The sequence below is a fragment of the Archocentrus centrarchus genome, chromosome 21 (genome assembly GCF_007364275.1).
Source record: "Archocentrus centrarchus isolate MPI-CPG fArcCen1 chromosome 21, fArcCen1, whole genome shotgun sequence".
NCBI lineage: Eukaryota > Metazoa > Chordata > Actinopteri > Cichliformes > Cichlidae > Archocentrus > Archocentrus centrarchus.
This window is the reverse complement of record NC_044366.1, coordinates 13054141-13068983: the sequence shown is the minus strand read 5'-3', so window position 1 is coordinate 13068983 and position 14843 is coordinate 13054141. Positions and strand designations below refer to the sequence as shown.

Sequence of the window (14843 nt, the reverse complement as noted above, 5' to 3'; positions counted from 1 at the left end):
AGCTGAAGTAGGAATAGATACCACCCAGCAGTGCTAAATCCTGCAGCAAAATCCTTACAAACCTTAATTCAGGTAAATCGATGGCTGGATTTGTCAAGTCAAACACTGAGTGTTATCTTTGGACAAGGTGTCCACACGTGTATTACCCAAAGCTTTACTGCAGTGCTCTGGGCTCAGCTGATAATGATTTTTTTCTTTTGATTGACGTTAGAAATTGCAGTTAGTTTTGCAACCATTAGATACTGAAAACAAGTGTTTCCTTGGACTTGAAGAGTCTTTGAGGACACATGTTAAAATCAGTCTTGCAACCAGCGCAGTGCTGACCATGTGTCATCAAACAACCCCTATCATCTCATCAAATCTGACAGAATCCCAAATAAATGTTAATACTGTGTCAGCCCCATGTGTCAGTGTTGTACAGTATGTATGTGCATATTTATAATTTGCAGTATTATGTATTCAGATCCAGCTGTGTGCTTTTGCATTTTATGGGTGTGTGTGTGTGTAGGCTAATAAACATGCAGTGTGATGAATACATCATAGTGGAATGTAAAGCTTCTAGAGCTGAAGCCATACGTTGCTTTAGGCGCCATTTCTCATGACAATGATGCTCTGTTCGGTTTCACTCCCAGACTGGCTGACTAACCACTTACATGTGGTGTGAATGAGAACACACACACACACACACAGTTACTATATCGCTGGCCACAGACACGTTATAGCTTAAGATGTGATAGTTAAAAAGAAAAAGGAAAAACAGCAGTTAGAGTGTCATTAAAGCTAAATGTCGGCATTGTTGGTTAATTTTAGGTTATCATAATTGACTGGGTCAGTGTGTGTCTGTGAATGCACTTTGGATGACTGGTGTGTGTATTTGGGAGACAAGCCCATTGCTTGGAGCTCTACCGGAGCTATCTGTCACTCATGTAGACACTGACTTAATAAGGCTGCAAGATGAAAGACACAGGCGCTTTATTTTACACGCTCACACAACCACACACACACATGCACACAAAATGTGCACACACAGCGCTTGTTCCAGTTAGGTATTCACTCATTATGTTGTCTATCCCCATCAGTATCCATGATGTAAGTGTAATTTAACATAATACCCACTGTAATCATTTTTATGTATTATTCCAAGTGCAGTTCCGATGTTTAAAAAAAGCTTTTAGCCTCAGGAACCCGTGCTCCCTTTTATATCCTAACTGATGCTAACGCGGATTAAAAATTGCCCATTTGATGCTGCGTTGCTTTGCCAAAAAAGGAACGGAGCTGACAGAACTGGATTTGAGCGCTTTTCTGAATTTTCATCTTTAGTGACTTTAGGATCACTTGTGTTTTCATAATACATTTTTGTTGAGGATATTCTCGAGTTTGTTTGGTGGATAATGTGGCTCAACATGACATGTTTCATATCATATCCAGTAACCACCAGGGTTCTGCTACTGTAGCACATTTGATGCCTTATGATTACTGCCTTTTCTGTATTTGTCTTGTATTTTAAATTAGCCCTCAAACGACTCCTGGGTGCGCTCTCTTTTTGTTGTCACAGACAACGTGGTGATATACTCGGAGAAAGACGAGTTCGACAAACTGAAAGCTCCTCCTCAGAAGACGGTGAAAAGGTGAGAGAAACGTCTGAACCATCAGTCTCCTTCAACCTGAGCGCACGAATAGGATCAGGCAAGATGAGAAGATTCTCAGTTATTACTGGTAAAAATCCAGGCAGCTTAAAGTTTGAGGCAGCAGAAAACTGAATGCATGATTTGGTAAGAACTGACATGCAGCTTATTATAAGTTCAGCTACACTTTGTCAGCAGAACATGAAGGACTCTGAGATTTCTTGTGGAGAATAGGATTTTAGGCATGTAGATGAAAGTGAGAACCAAAAAACCAAATTAATTTTTTTAGTTTATCCAGTGAGATCTTTATAAACCAGGTTATAATAGAATGGCTGCTACTTCAGGCTGACAGGAAGGCAACGGTAACTCAAATAACCACTCGTTACAACCAAGGTATGCAGAAGAGCATCTCTGAATGCACAACATGTCAAACCTTGAAGCACATGGGCCACAGCAGCAGCAGACCTTGTCAGCTAAGAACAGGAACCTGAGCCTACCACAATTTGCAATTTTAATTGTTACTAACATTATTTGCAGGTTCAGTTTAATTGCTGATTGTTTATTGATCTTGCTTACTATATGACATTTCAGTAAACAGCAAAAAATCCCTCACATGTCTAAAACCCACACATATTCAGTTACTGACACAGAGAGCATAAAGCAGAAAAATCATCACATTTGGGTAACTACATAAATAAAGCAATTGAAATGTAAAAAAGATTAATAGCCAGAGAAACCCTGGAAAAAATTGTAAATGAACAAAATAGTGTTTGCTTTTCAAACCAGCCTACCTCCCAACTTTAATGCCATAAAAACATGAAAATGTGTGAATGTTAGCGACCTCAATATATCCGTGCTAAATTTATGGGTAATAATGTGTGTATACACTCACTATTAGGCACACCCACTGTGACCTCATTAAAAACATAAAGTAGAATTATTGCTTTTTTAAAAGCATCAACTAATGCCGAAAATGTAGAAGCTAGTAAAAAGCAGAATTCATGGTAACTCAGATTCATTAGAGTTCACATATGTACTTAATGAAGAGGCCATAGAGTGCATGTGCTCCTTTTTATGCCCATTGTTCACTAATCTCTGAATGTGTATTATATGTTTGTGTGTACTTGTGTGTGTTTGCATTTGTATTTGGGGTCGTAGACTCAACAGAGAGAATCTTTAATCAGTTTTTCAGAATCTGCCTATAATTAAGTGACCACAAAACAAGTCACTGCAGCCCCCCCCCACCTCCTGTATGTACATACACATATGTGTAGTGTTCAAAACACATTCATTTTGGGTTTTTCTTTTCTTTTTCTTTTTTTTTTTTTAATTCAGTAGAAAGCCATTATGTGGCAAGCAAGGAGGTGGGTTTTGAGGGAGGGATGTGAGGGCCAAAGTTGAGCCCTGAAGTCTGGCAAATGCTGCGAGACAGACAGAGAGGGTAGTTGTGAAGCAGGATAGGGGTATTTATTCCAGGCCTCATCTTAAACCACCACCAGGTAAAAGCATGTCCTGGCAGACAACAAAAGAATGACAGTTTTTTTACCTTCCTCTTTCACCTACATCTCATCCCGCATGTGAAGGCAACACTTCTGGTGGCTAATGTGAATAAAGCATACAGTACTGCACACAAACCTACAATGAAGCACTGTGCTCAGATTTTACAGCACTTGTAGTCAGCATGTTTAGATTGATAATACTGGGAAGGGGTGTAAATTAGAGAATAAAAGATACACACACACACACATGCACACACACTCCTCAGCATAAATAGTGTGGTATAGCAGCATGCCAGAGGATGTGCTAACTCACTGCATTAGCTGCCAGAGTGGGTGTAAGATGTCTGGGAAACAATGCCATTTTGTATGTTTGTGTGTGTGTGTGTGTGTGTTCAGGAGATGAGCCCGGGACATTGAAACAATGGCATTCTGTAAGCATCTCTGTTGAGAACGTGCTTTTGCGAGAAAATCCAGAGCAGGGAGCGAGAGGGAGAGGAGTGGTAATAAAATAATATTACATAGTATCATGTTTTAAAATGCACGGCTATTTCAGTCAATCACAGGAACTGCTTAGAAACATCAGCAACAAAACGGCATTCTTCTCTCGTTGCAAAGACAAAAGTTGTTCTTTGTGTGGTAGCTGTCGCCATTTACATGTTAATGGAACAGTGTTGCAGCAGGTACTGCAGAATTATTCTGATCGCTACAAAAGAATGGGTGTTTGTGCATAAAAAGCAACATTCGAATGTATATGTGAATTTGCCAGTGTATTTGGTAATACCTAGCTACAGCGAAGTATACATTTACATACAGAATACATTTATTTATAATACATGTACAAAACACTTGACTGGGTCTTATATCTTTTCCTAAATTTATTTACAGTAAATATAAAGATACAGTAGTTTATCATAGAGCAATTTGGTGGGATGAGGCAAAATGAGTAAAATTTAGATTTGCTGATGTTATTAGATCAACATTTACACTTATTTAACGAAAACTGCTTTATGGATAACAACTGCTAAAACCTGTAGGGTGGTGAGGCCATGAACTTTTTTTGACCTCTGAAGTGAGGCATGCCAGAAAAATCATAGAAACTAGAAACTGAGAAATAGAACTGTGTAAGTAAATCCTCCAATCAGACTCTAAGTGTAAGTAGCTACTCCTCACCAGGTACCAGTCAGGTTGCTTAACCTTTTAAATTTTAGGTATTGAGGTGCTGGTGGGCACATCTGTAACTTAGAAGTGCCTGCTTCTAAATTCACATTTTAAATATCTGCAAATTTGAGTATCATTGATAAATGTGTGCATATTTACATATGGGTTTATATTTGCAGTGAAAATGATGCATCTTCAGAGAATGAGCAGCTGTTGAGCCGCAGCATTGACAGCGACGAGGAAGCAGCAACAGAAAAGCAGGGATCAGCAGAGACCACCAACCGCAACCCCAACTTGTGCCTGGTCAACCTAGGCAACAAACCCGACCTCTGCCTGCTCTCTCTGGGGCTTTTGGATCGTGGCCGCGTCTGCAACGGCACCCCGGGCATTGCAGCCAGCCAGGCCAACATCCCAAGTTCCAACCACATGAACAATGTCAATCACATCGCCAGCAGCAACCACATCAGTGGTGTGAATGCAATCAACAACAATAATAAAACTCCAGGGGTAGGAGCATATAAAAAAATAGTACAATTAAAAAATATGATTATGAATAGATTCTCAGTTAAGTATCATCTAGGGATAACATAATGTTTTGGGTTTTTTTTCAGATGCTACAGAGTCGAAGGAAAAAGATTCTAGATCTGTATGCCAAAGCCTGCAATGTGACTGAGGGTAAGTCTGTCATTTAGAAGAGAATATCCATTTTACCAGGTTTTGCAATCAATCACGTGTGGCATGATTTCTGGTGACAACCTCTGACCTTCAAACACTAATCCAGAAAATAAAGCAAAGCTAAATAAGAAAAAAAAAATCCAAAATAGGTCAGATATATGAATGAAATAAGACCATCACCAGCTCCACCAAACCTTTGAATGAGTTTTGAAACAAGCTTTGATTCTGATTCTGTTTCGCCCAGGCCTCAGCCCCACAGAGCTTCCCTTCGACTGTCTGGAGAAGGCCAGCCGCATGCTGAGTTCCTCCTACAGCAGCGATGCCGCCGTGGTGAAGACGTGGAGGCACCTGGCAGAAAGTTTTGGGCTGAAACGCGATGAGATCGGCGGCATGAGCGACGGCCTGCAGCTCTTTGAGAGGGTGAGCACGGCGGGCTACAGCATCCCTGACCTCCTGACCCGCCTGGTGCAGATCGAAAGGCTGGATGCCGTGGAGTCGCTCTGTGCAGATGTGCTGGGCAGTAGCGAGGTGGCAGCAGTGGCTGGACGGCAGGGCATCAGCAGTTTTCACAGCCAGTTAGTGTGTCCTTCCCCGTGCCCATCTCCATCCCAGCGCTGTGCCAGTGTTTAAATAAGAAGTGAAGCAGAGGCTTCAGAGACTTAGAGACTTGGATGCCTTACAGTACACATGTATGTACGGACATTTACTGCTCTGACAAAGAGGAAAGCACATTTAAATACACACATTATCACATTACATGAAGAATGTCGATGGACTTTCCTGTCCACAATCTTTTTTTTTTTTATATATAGAAGCTATTAGTTTGAAATACACTTTCTACCTTTCTAAGTGTCACAGAGAGAGGGAAAAATATAAAGCATATATGCAGGAATATAAGAATCCAAATTAGATATTTTGATAGATTCTTGACTTTCACAGATGCTAATGCCTGTGCGCTGGATGCACAGTTTTTTCTTTGGTCTCCCCCCCCCCCCCCCCCCCCCAGAAATTAGTAAACAGCTTTTTAAAGAACTCATTAAGAAAAAGATGAAATGGCATGCTGATGGAAACAGTCACTGGGAGGTGGCAGACTCAGGATGCCTTCCTAGTGGCTCACTCATTTAAGCTTCTCACCAAAACCTTGCTGCAGTGACACAACCAGACATTTGTGTCTGTATAAAGAAAGCAATCTAGTGTGACCGCAGCATCAGTGAACATTCATAACTCAGTCATGTCTTAAAACAGGAAAAATGGGTGATTGGAGCAGTCATTGTGTCTGAGTGCAAATGCTAAAACATCTCTCAGCTCAGCTCAGCTTACATTTGGTAAACCTGCTTGTGAACTTTGGCCATTTGCGGACGCCCCGGCGTCTCTCGCTAAACCATGAAGTCACCAGCAAACACACAACAGTATGTTAGAGCAGATCGTGATATTTTTATTCTTTAAGGATCAGTTTAGGGTTGACTGTGCAGTCTTGTTTACTTTAAAACACCGACCGGATTTATTCATTGATTAACATATGTGTGGTAAATGTGGAAACACTGATCACAAGCAGATGTTGTGTATGGAAAAGTTCGACCAAGCACCTCACTAAAAAATAAAACCGCAAAACACATGGACTCGTTTTAGGTGGTGTGTTCAGTGTTTCAGTATTAATCCCATACACTGAATGAACATTACTCTGCTGCCTGTGCTACAACTAAGCACGCATGTCCACAGTCCACTGCCTACAAGTTTAACACACAACTTTCACATACTCTCTTACTGCACCTACTTCCTTAGCAGTGACCCATTCTGTGACCCCCCCACCCCAATAATTCTCCCTCTTCCCCCCTTACACCCCAATGCTGTGGTCTAATGCTGCCGCCAGCCCTAATTATTTGGCGTGTGGCTCCCCATGCCCCTAATAGGCTGAAGTGTTGTGGTTTACAGAGCGGGTGTAAAGTGCCTGTGATTTCCAGCACCTAATTAAGCATTTAGGGCCACTTAACCGCTGAAAGCCCAGTGGAAAAGCTGTAAAATCGCTGCATTAAAAAGAGCAACGCCAGGCCAGAGCAATGACTAACTGCCTCCAGGGTTGCTGTGCTGTCATCGGTAAGACAGCGCTGTCGGTTGCAGTGGAGGTAGCGCTACAGTTATCCTATAATGTCTGGTCTTATTCAGCTCTTGCGGTTAGCTCAGTCATGCTCGCACACAGGATTATAGCGCGCCTCTCCCTGATGGGACCAATATAGCAAACAAGATCAGCATGCAGTTGTATGAGTTCTGAAAAGCAGCTGAAGCCATTTAGGTGCCGTACGTGCAGAAAGAAACTGTGGGCCTGTTGAGCATCAGATTAAACCTTATACAGAGCTGCGTCTCAATGCTCATCTTAACTCCATTATAAGTGATGTTAACAGTTACGATGCTGTAGGTCGAGTCTTCTGCTTTCTGCAGAATTTAAGCTTCAGAACTTAAACGCCAAAGTCCAAGCCCACTTCTTGGGAATAGAGCTGATCTTTGTCTGACGCCTGATGTTGTCTGCATAATCTGCCACGACTGATCTGCACAGATGTTTTTCTTTGCTGAAGCTTTTTGTTCACATTTTACATGGCAATCTGGAGCTGGACTCCAGTATTTTAAATTAATTATTATGCATGTTTATCAAATATGACTCCATAATTTGTTTGTCTTTGATTTAAAGCTTGCATTTAAATGTACTGCTTTATTAGAGCAGGGCTGTCATCATCAAATCCACTTCAGTTCAGAAACAGACTATTTTTACGTTGTGACATGCTGTATTTTGTAAAAAAAAAAAAAAAAAAAAAAAAAAAGCAGTCCTGAATCAGTGGACTGAAATGCAGCCTGTTTTCAGACAAATTTTGTGTGACATGTAATATGCTGATATAATACACAGAAGCCAAACATGAATTACTTACCTCAGTAGCACATGCAGTATAGCAGAGCATGTAAAAACACACAAACTCTTTACAGAACCAAAGTTTCACTGTATATATAACTTATTATTGTACATAACTATACCTTAATAAAGATGTATGGCTGAAATGGCGTGGTATTAATAACTTTGTAATAACTTTACTAATGGGAATGTTTTGAATTTTTTTTTTTTTTTTGATTATTGCCCCAATTTCCAGGGCATAAGGTAACACTAAATGTATTGATGGGGGATGAAAATGTATATATATATATATACATATATATATATATATTTATGAACAGGACCATATGCATCATGTTAGAAGTGAATAATATACAGTGTATAAATTACCCTTCATCACAAATCACACACTGTTCATCAGCCATTACTGCTGACACTGACAGGGATGGTTAATGGCTTGGAGACACCAAATGGAAAATGCCTAATCACAACATTATCCACCTCATTCAACATTAAATTAAAAGTCATTAAATGTGACATATTAACAATATGTTAGACAAATGAAAGATGATTTTATTGGAAAAAGACCGTAGGACACAAGACAAGACTATGACTTCATTGACTCATTATTTCTCTCCCTCAAAGGCACTTGTTTGATCTTTTCCACTGACTTGCTACTGCTAACCAAAATACAGTTTTCTTTATCAGAAGAATGATTTTTTATTGTCTTGCCACACTACAAAGTATTTCTTTTAATCATTAATTGTTACCAAAGTATGAAGAATACGAACTCTTGTGAACTTCTTTTCCCAAAGACTTTTTGCATCATAGATCCAGTTTGAGAACATTTAGATATCCTAATGTGACCTGCGAAAACACTGATTAAAGCCTGGGTGAAATCTACAAGTCCTTTATCCACGTGGCATTATGCTCTGCAGTGGCAGTCATCACCTCTTTGTTATCAGGCTTTAGCTCTCTTTGGGGGTATATATGTGCCAGAATTTAAAACGACCTCAGCCAAACAATAAAGTGTTTATGTGCTGGAATGGGATCTTAAGGCTGGTTGAGCTCTGGCTGGCAGTGGAAACATGCCAGTGCTGCTTTGGGGCATCAGGGTTGCATTGAGAGCTCGCTCTCATCTTGTCTCAAATACTAAATTGACCACAAATAGTCCTTCCCACTAAACATGCCTTCTAGTATCTAATACGCGCACACACACACACACACACACACACACACACACACACACACACACACACACACACACACACACACACACACACACACACACACACACACTCTAAGCAGGTACACATGTGTAGTAGCAGGAAGGGGTGCGTTTGTCTTCAGGGGCTGTTACTGCATCTAAAGCATTTGGCTTGGCTTACTTTTATATGACAAGGGATGAAGCCATAAAGAGCCTCTTCAGGGCAAGGAGTGCCAACTGTGAGGGTAATTAAACCTTTGCCAGACAGCAACACCAACATGCACACACCAAGCCCTGTCAGTCACCTGCAGACACATCAAAGAGTATGTAGTGTCCAGACCCCAGCCAGGTGTATTTTCTATAACTTTTATGAACTTATGTCTGTCTGGAGTGCCTGATAAATGTGTTTACCTGCAATTAAAAAGTTCTGTGACTGAAGACTTACTGCCTGTAATTTGGAGGTGATAAGCTAAGTACTAAGACTGCAGAGGGACACTGATGGCCTGCCTGTCTGCGCAGCCTCTGCAAAACAGCCCTAAAGCTCATTAACACATATCCATTTTTGACTCTTTTTTAAAAGGGTGTTAGTTGCTGTAACTATTTCCATTTTACAAACAAAAGGGTGGAGCAAAACAGTTACAGAAAATATATAAATCTGGGACTATTGTTAAATTTGCAAGTAATAGGGCTCACATTGTGCTCTCCCTTTAACCAACCCCGCAGTTATGTTGAGCAACTAAAACAGTTTACGAGCAGAGCCATTACAGGCAGGCATTCTGCACATCATGAAAAGCAGAAAAACAAACAAATTTAGAGGAACAGGGACACACACCAGGCAAAGCAATATGCATGAAATCCCCTGGTTTGAATCGGGCTTGACATTTGACAGAAGCGAAAACAAACGTGATGTTGGAAAGTGGTGGAATCCCGGCCGTTCCACCATATATGAAAGCCTGACAGCTGGTTCCACTTTGCTTCATCACACAATCGCTCATTTACAGTCAGGTATATTACCAGAACCTCCATGCGTTTGTGTTTTTTCTTTTGCAGTACTTAAACAGTATGTTTATACATATTGTAGCTGGGGGAAATAATATACATTTGGTGGTCTGCCACGTCAAACTGCTGATTGTCTCTATGGTTTAGCTGGACTGGAAGTGCTGATGCCCCCCCCCCTGGAAGCCCCCTTCCGCTTACCAAAAAACACTTTAACAAGGTTTACCAGCTAAACCAGAGCAGGGTGACTCTTTGGGGTCATTTTCTTAATCTTTCGACCGCTGAAAAAAACCCAAACATAAATCAGTATCAGTGGATAAAGTTGTGCGGTTGATATTGTCCACGGGATGACTCGAAGACTTAAGCCTGTTAGGAAACAGGCCAGACGCAGCAGTGTGGAACAGACGTAAGCGTAAATAATGCACGTGTTGACAGGTCCTGGAGTAGACACACAGGCAGCAAAGGGCTCATTAGAGTGATACTCCATCCAAAATCCATTTTACTGTCAAACACTCATCACGTTTAGTTTAGAAAGACAGCTGTAAAACGTTTGAAGAGTCCTTCACCTTGAATTCATGTCAGCTACAATAAATTCCACTGATGAAAAGTTAGCAGAAATAAATTGAAACTGCGATTTCCCTCAGTTCTGTCCATCTTTTATTGGAATATTTCAGTCATGTTTTTTCAGGAGTCTCTCAAAGAGAAGTTCTGTATTGGCTTATACAGCACAGTTATTGGCTACTTCCAAGTCAAACTAATATAGTGGTTTGTGGTCATTAGCATTTAGATAGATATATATGTTGTTGGGATATATGTTGTTGAATATGCATCTATGAGAACGCTTGTTATTGCAGAATATAATACACAAAAAGATGCCTGAATTTATTTAAAGTTTTCACACAGATTGGTCAGCAGAGCAGTTCAGACTCCATTGCTGACTTTTACTGTCTGCAGCACACATAATGTCACAGCTGAGCAAAGCAGTTTTTGTGATATTTTGCTGCAAATTATGACTAATTTTCAATATGCATATATAACACTGTGTATGAGAAGTAGCAATATGTATAGAGATGTCAGAATTTTACTTCCTAAAAGTGTTTGCATTTGACTGCATTTGATTTTTAGAATCAACACATTACAATGCATATAATGACAGAAACCACAACATAGGTACAATATGTTTAAAACAAACAAACAAACAAACAAACAAAACATGTTATGATGATTCTGCAAATCTTCAGTTTCCTTTCAATGGCTGTTTTTAACATTATTTATTACTTTGGTGACTACAGTACAGTCAGAGTTGGGGAAAAGATCATATTAAGGCCAATAAGCTGAAGATATGTTTGCTTAGTTCTTCTAAAACATCATGGTAAGGCATAAGAAAAAAAACATGAACCCTATTTTTCAAAATGCCTTGATCATCCACTCACTGGCGACATGGCAGCAATTCAGTGCACTGATGCATGTAGACACGGTCAAGACGACCTGGTAAAGTTCAAACTGAGCATCAGAACAGGGAATAAAGGTGATATAAGTGACTTTGAATGCAGTCTGGCAATTGGTGCCAGAGGTTAAAGGACAGATAGGTTGATAGGAAGGCAACAGTATTTCAAATAACCCTTGTTACAACAAAGGTATGCAGAAGACATCACTGAATGCACAACACATCAGACCTTGAAGCAGTTGGGCAACAGCAGCAGAAGACCACACACAGTGCGATTCTTGTCAGCTAAGAAAAGAAAACTGAGGATACAACTCACACAGGAACACATTGCTTGGTCTGAAGAAATCTAGTCTTGATTTCTGTTGTGACATTCAGATGGCAGTCATAATTTGGCATAAACAACATGAAAACATGGATCCATCCTGCCTGTATCAATTGTTCAGGCTGGCAGTGATGTGGTGAGGGGGACATTTTCTTGGCACCCTTTGTCCAAATTGGGTATCATTTAAATGCCACACCCTACCTGAGGATTGTTGTTGAACGTGTCCATCCCTCTATGACCACAGTATACCATTCGTATGATGGCTGCTTCCAGCAGGATAACATGACACAAAGCTCAAATCAAAAATCAAAAATATATATTTTTGATCCCAAAACTTTGCTTTTGTGGTTTGGACAATGATTTTGCAAAATTGTCATTTTCCCATATAATGCCAATTACTAATGGTTTTCATTTAGGGTTTAACCTTTTTTTCAAGCTGTTTTCTCTTCATAAAATACCTATTAAAAATGGTAAAAATGTAAAATTAAAATAAATAAACTGATGTAACAAAAATTAAATTTCATCAAATCTTTCTTTAATGGTTCAGCTCAAACACAAAATTTAGAAAAAAAGTTTAGAAAAATTTGCTGAGGTTTCAAGAATATATTCAAATATTGCACAATTTACAACATAAAAATGAAATTAGATGTTGGGGCAAAAATCATTCTAAAATCCACAAATTTTGACAGGAATAATGGACATTTTCAACATTTTCACATTTTTAACACGTGCTTGTTAAAGACAAACATTGTTACATAGTGTTATCATTAGTAGAGGTGGTGTTATTTTATACTGCATGTTTTACCTGTGAATTCATAGCAGTGCTGTTGTATGCAACTGGAATACGCTGTACTTATGAAGTTCCCACTGAGTGTACATTTAATGTATAGTAGGTCTATATTTTCCCTTTGTATATCTCAACAGTGCTATCTACAGGATGGCTTGATTGCTAATCTAGAAACATTGTTCTAGTCTGATAACACTATCAAAAAGTCATTCTGCATGTGTTACCACTCTAACCATTCCAAACTAAAGCTTTGCCAAAGCAACAGATGAGCTGATGAAGTCAGAAAGTGATGAGTGACTGCATGCTGAGCTCCTGCTCAATGTGTACCGCATCCAGAGAAAAGAGACAGATGATTATGAAACAGTTCATAAAACATACTGATCATGAGAGTGATTATATTAGCCACACAGTATCTGTCTTGAGCTGAACGATGACATAATGAAAATGAATATTCATATTTCTTTAAGGTAAATTTTGGAACATGTTGAAGTGCCACTGCATACAGTTTGAGGCAATTATCAGGACTTTTCAAGAAGCAAAAACTCCTTAAATGTATTTTGCATTGTTTTCTGACCTGACACACACACACACACACACAAAATAAATAAATAAATATATTCCCCACTCGCCCTTTGTCCTCCAAGCTCGGGTCCACTACCAGAGGCCTGGGAGATTGAGGGTCCAGCGCAGTATCTTAACTGTTTCTAGGATGTCGCTTCTGGAATCTGCTGAGCCACTCACCCAGTTTGGGGGTCACTGCCCCAAGTGTTCAGAATACCACGGGGACCACTGTTACCTTCACCTTCCACATCCTCCTTACTCTCCTCTCAGCCCTTGGTATTTATTGAATTTCGTGTGTTCCTTCTTCTATCACTATGGCTTTCTTCCTCTGCTTGTCCACCACTACTACGTCCAGTTGGTTGGCCATTACAAGTTTGTCTGACTGTATCTGGAAGTCCCACAGGAGCTTGGCTCTGTTATTTTCTACCACATGTGGGGGCATATCCCATTTTTTTTTTTTTTTACCTTGGGACTTCCAGACCCTGCTGTTATGTGCTGGATTGTGTTAGGGGCATCTCTGCACAGCTTGCACCTGGGGTCTTGTTTGATGTGGCAGCCTCTATCGATCTTGTGCTTTGAGCCTGTTGCTTTGCTGTCATGATTAGTGCTTCTGTGCTGTCTTTCAGTCCAGCTCTGTCCAACCATTGGTAGGATTTTTTTATATCAGCCACTTCTTCTATCTGCGGGTGGTACATGCCGTGCAGGGGCCTCTCCTTCCATGATGGTTGCTGTTCTTGTTCCTCTTCTTTCTCAGGTTTCTGCTGCCTGAGGTATTCACTAGGCACATGATCATTTGTGGCCATCTTCCTGATGTATGCATGGACCTTTGTTTCATCAAGATAGTGGTTCTGACACTTGTCAGATTCTTTCTTTCTGCTGAGTGTACAATAAAATGGATCCTTTGAATCATGGCCAGAGCATGCATCCAGTAAGGGTCCCCAAGTTAGGCACAAGGGGACCAATATGAGAACAGCCCTCCCACCAATGCGTATAGAGATGAGTTGATGTTACACTCTCATGTTTTTGAGTGGTACAAGAGGTTCAAAGAGGGACGTTAGATGACTGTTCAACTGATCGCAAATGAGCTGGACATGAACCAGGACAGCGTCTGGAAGATTATCACTAAATCCCCCCACTATCCCCACTGACACGCTCAACGTTGGACTCGGTCCTGCTTGCTTAATGCCTTCATTCAAGTCCTCGAGTCCCTCTTGTACCACTCAAAAACACGTGTGACACCATCTCATCTCTGTACACTCACTGCATCATTCCTAGAGCTTCTGACAGAGTTTTCCCCAACCAGACAGGAAATTTCAGGTTGGTTCATTCCTCTGCTCACTGCTGAATGATCTGAAACAAAGGACATCTATTCAAAAGCATGTAATTAATTTTTTTTTTTAAATCAATGGCTGCAGAGAGCGGAGATGAGCAGTATATGCTCCCTGGATGTTACATCACATGGTGACACAACGTGCCAATCCCTCCCCTACTCACAGCTACTGTAACACAGGACACTCAGTCCTGGAACTTGTCTGACACACCTTGTGTATATATGTAGATTTCACCTACAGTGTATTTGTTCATGAATGGTCCTTGAGCAGGTGATTTAAAGCTCCTGTATTTAATAGTGCCAGTGAACTGTTAAATCAAAATATATTAAAAACATAAATACATCACTCACACATCAA

The 14843-nt window shown here is 40.3% G+C and overlaps 1 protein-coding gene across 1 annotated transcript in view; it reads left to right on the top strand.

Annotated features, from left to right (window-relative positions):
- Positions 1–5842, top strand: part of edar (ectodysplasin A receptor) — a 40278-nt gene extending 34436 nt beyond the window's left edge. The window contains exons 12-15 of the mRNA XM_030757580.1: positions 1556–1628; positions 4462–4789; positions 4894–4957; positions 5202–5842. Coding sequence (XP_030613440.1) covers positions 1556–1628; positions 4462–4789; positions 4894–4957; positions 5202–5587 — 851 coding nt within the window. The 3' untranslated portion in view covers positions 5588–5842. The remainder of the gene's footprint in view (positions 1–1555; positions 1629–4461; positions 4790–4893; positions 4958–5201) is intronic.
- The last annotated feature ends 9001 nt before the right edge of the window (positions 5843–14843 follow it).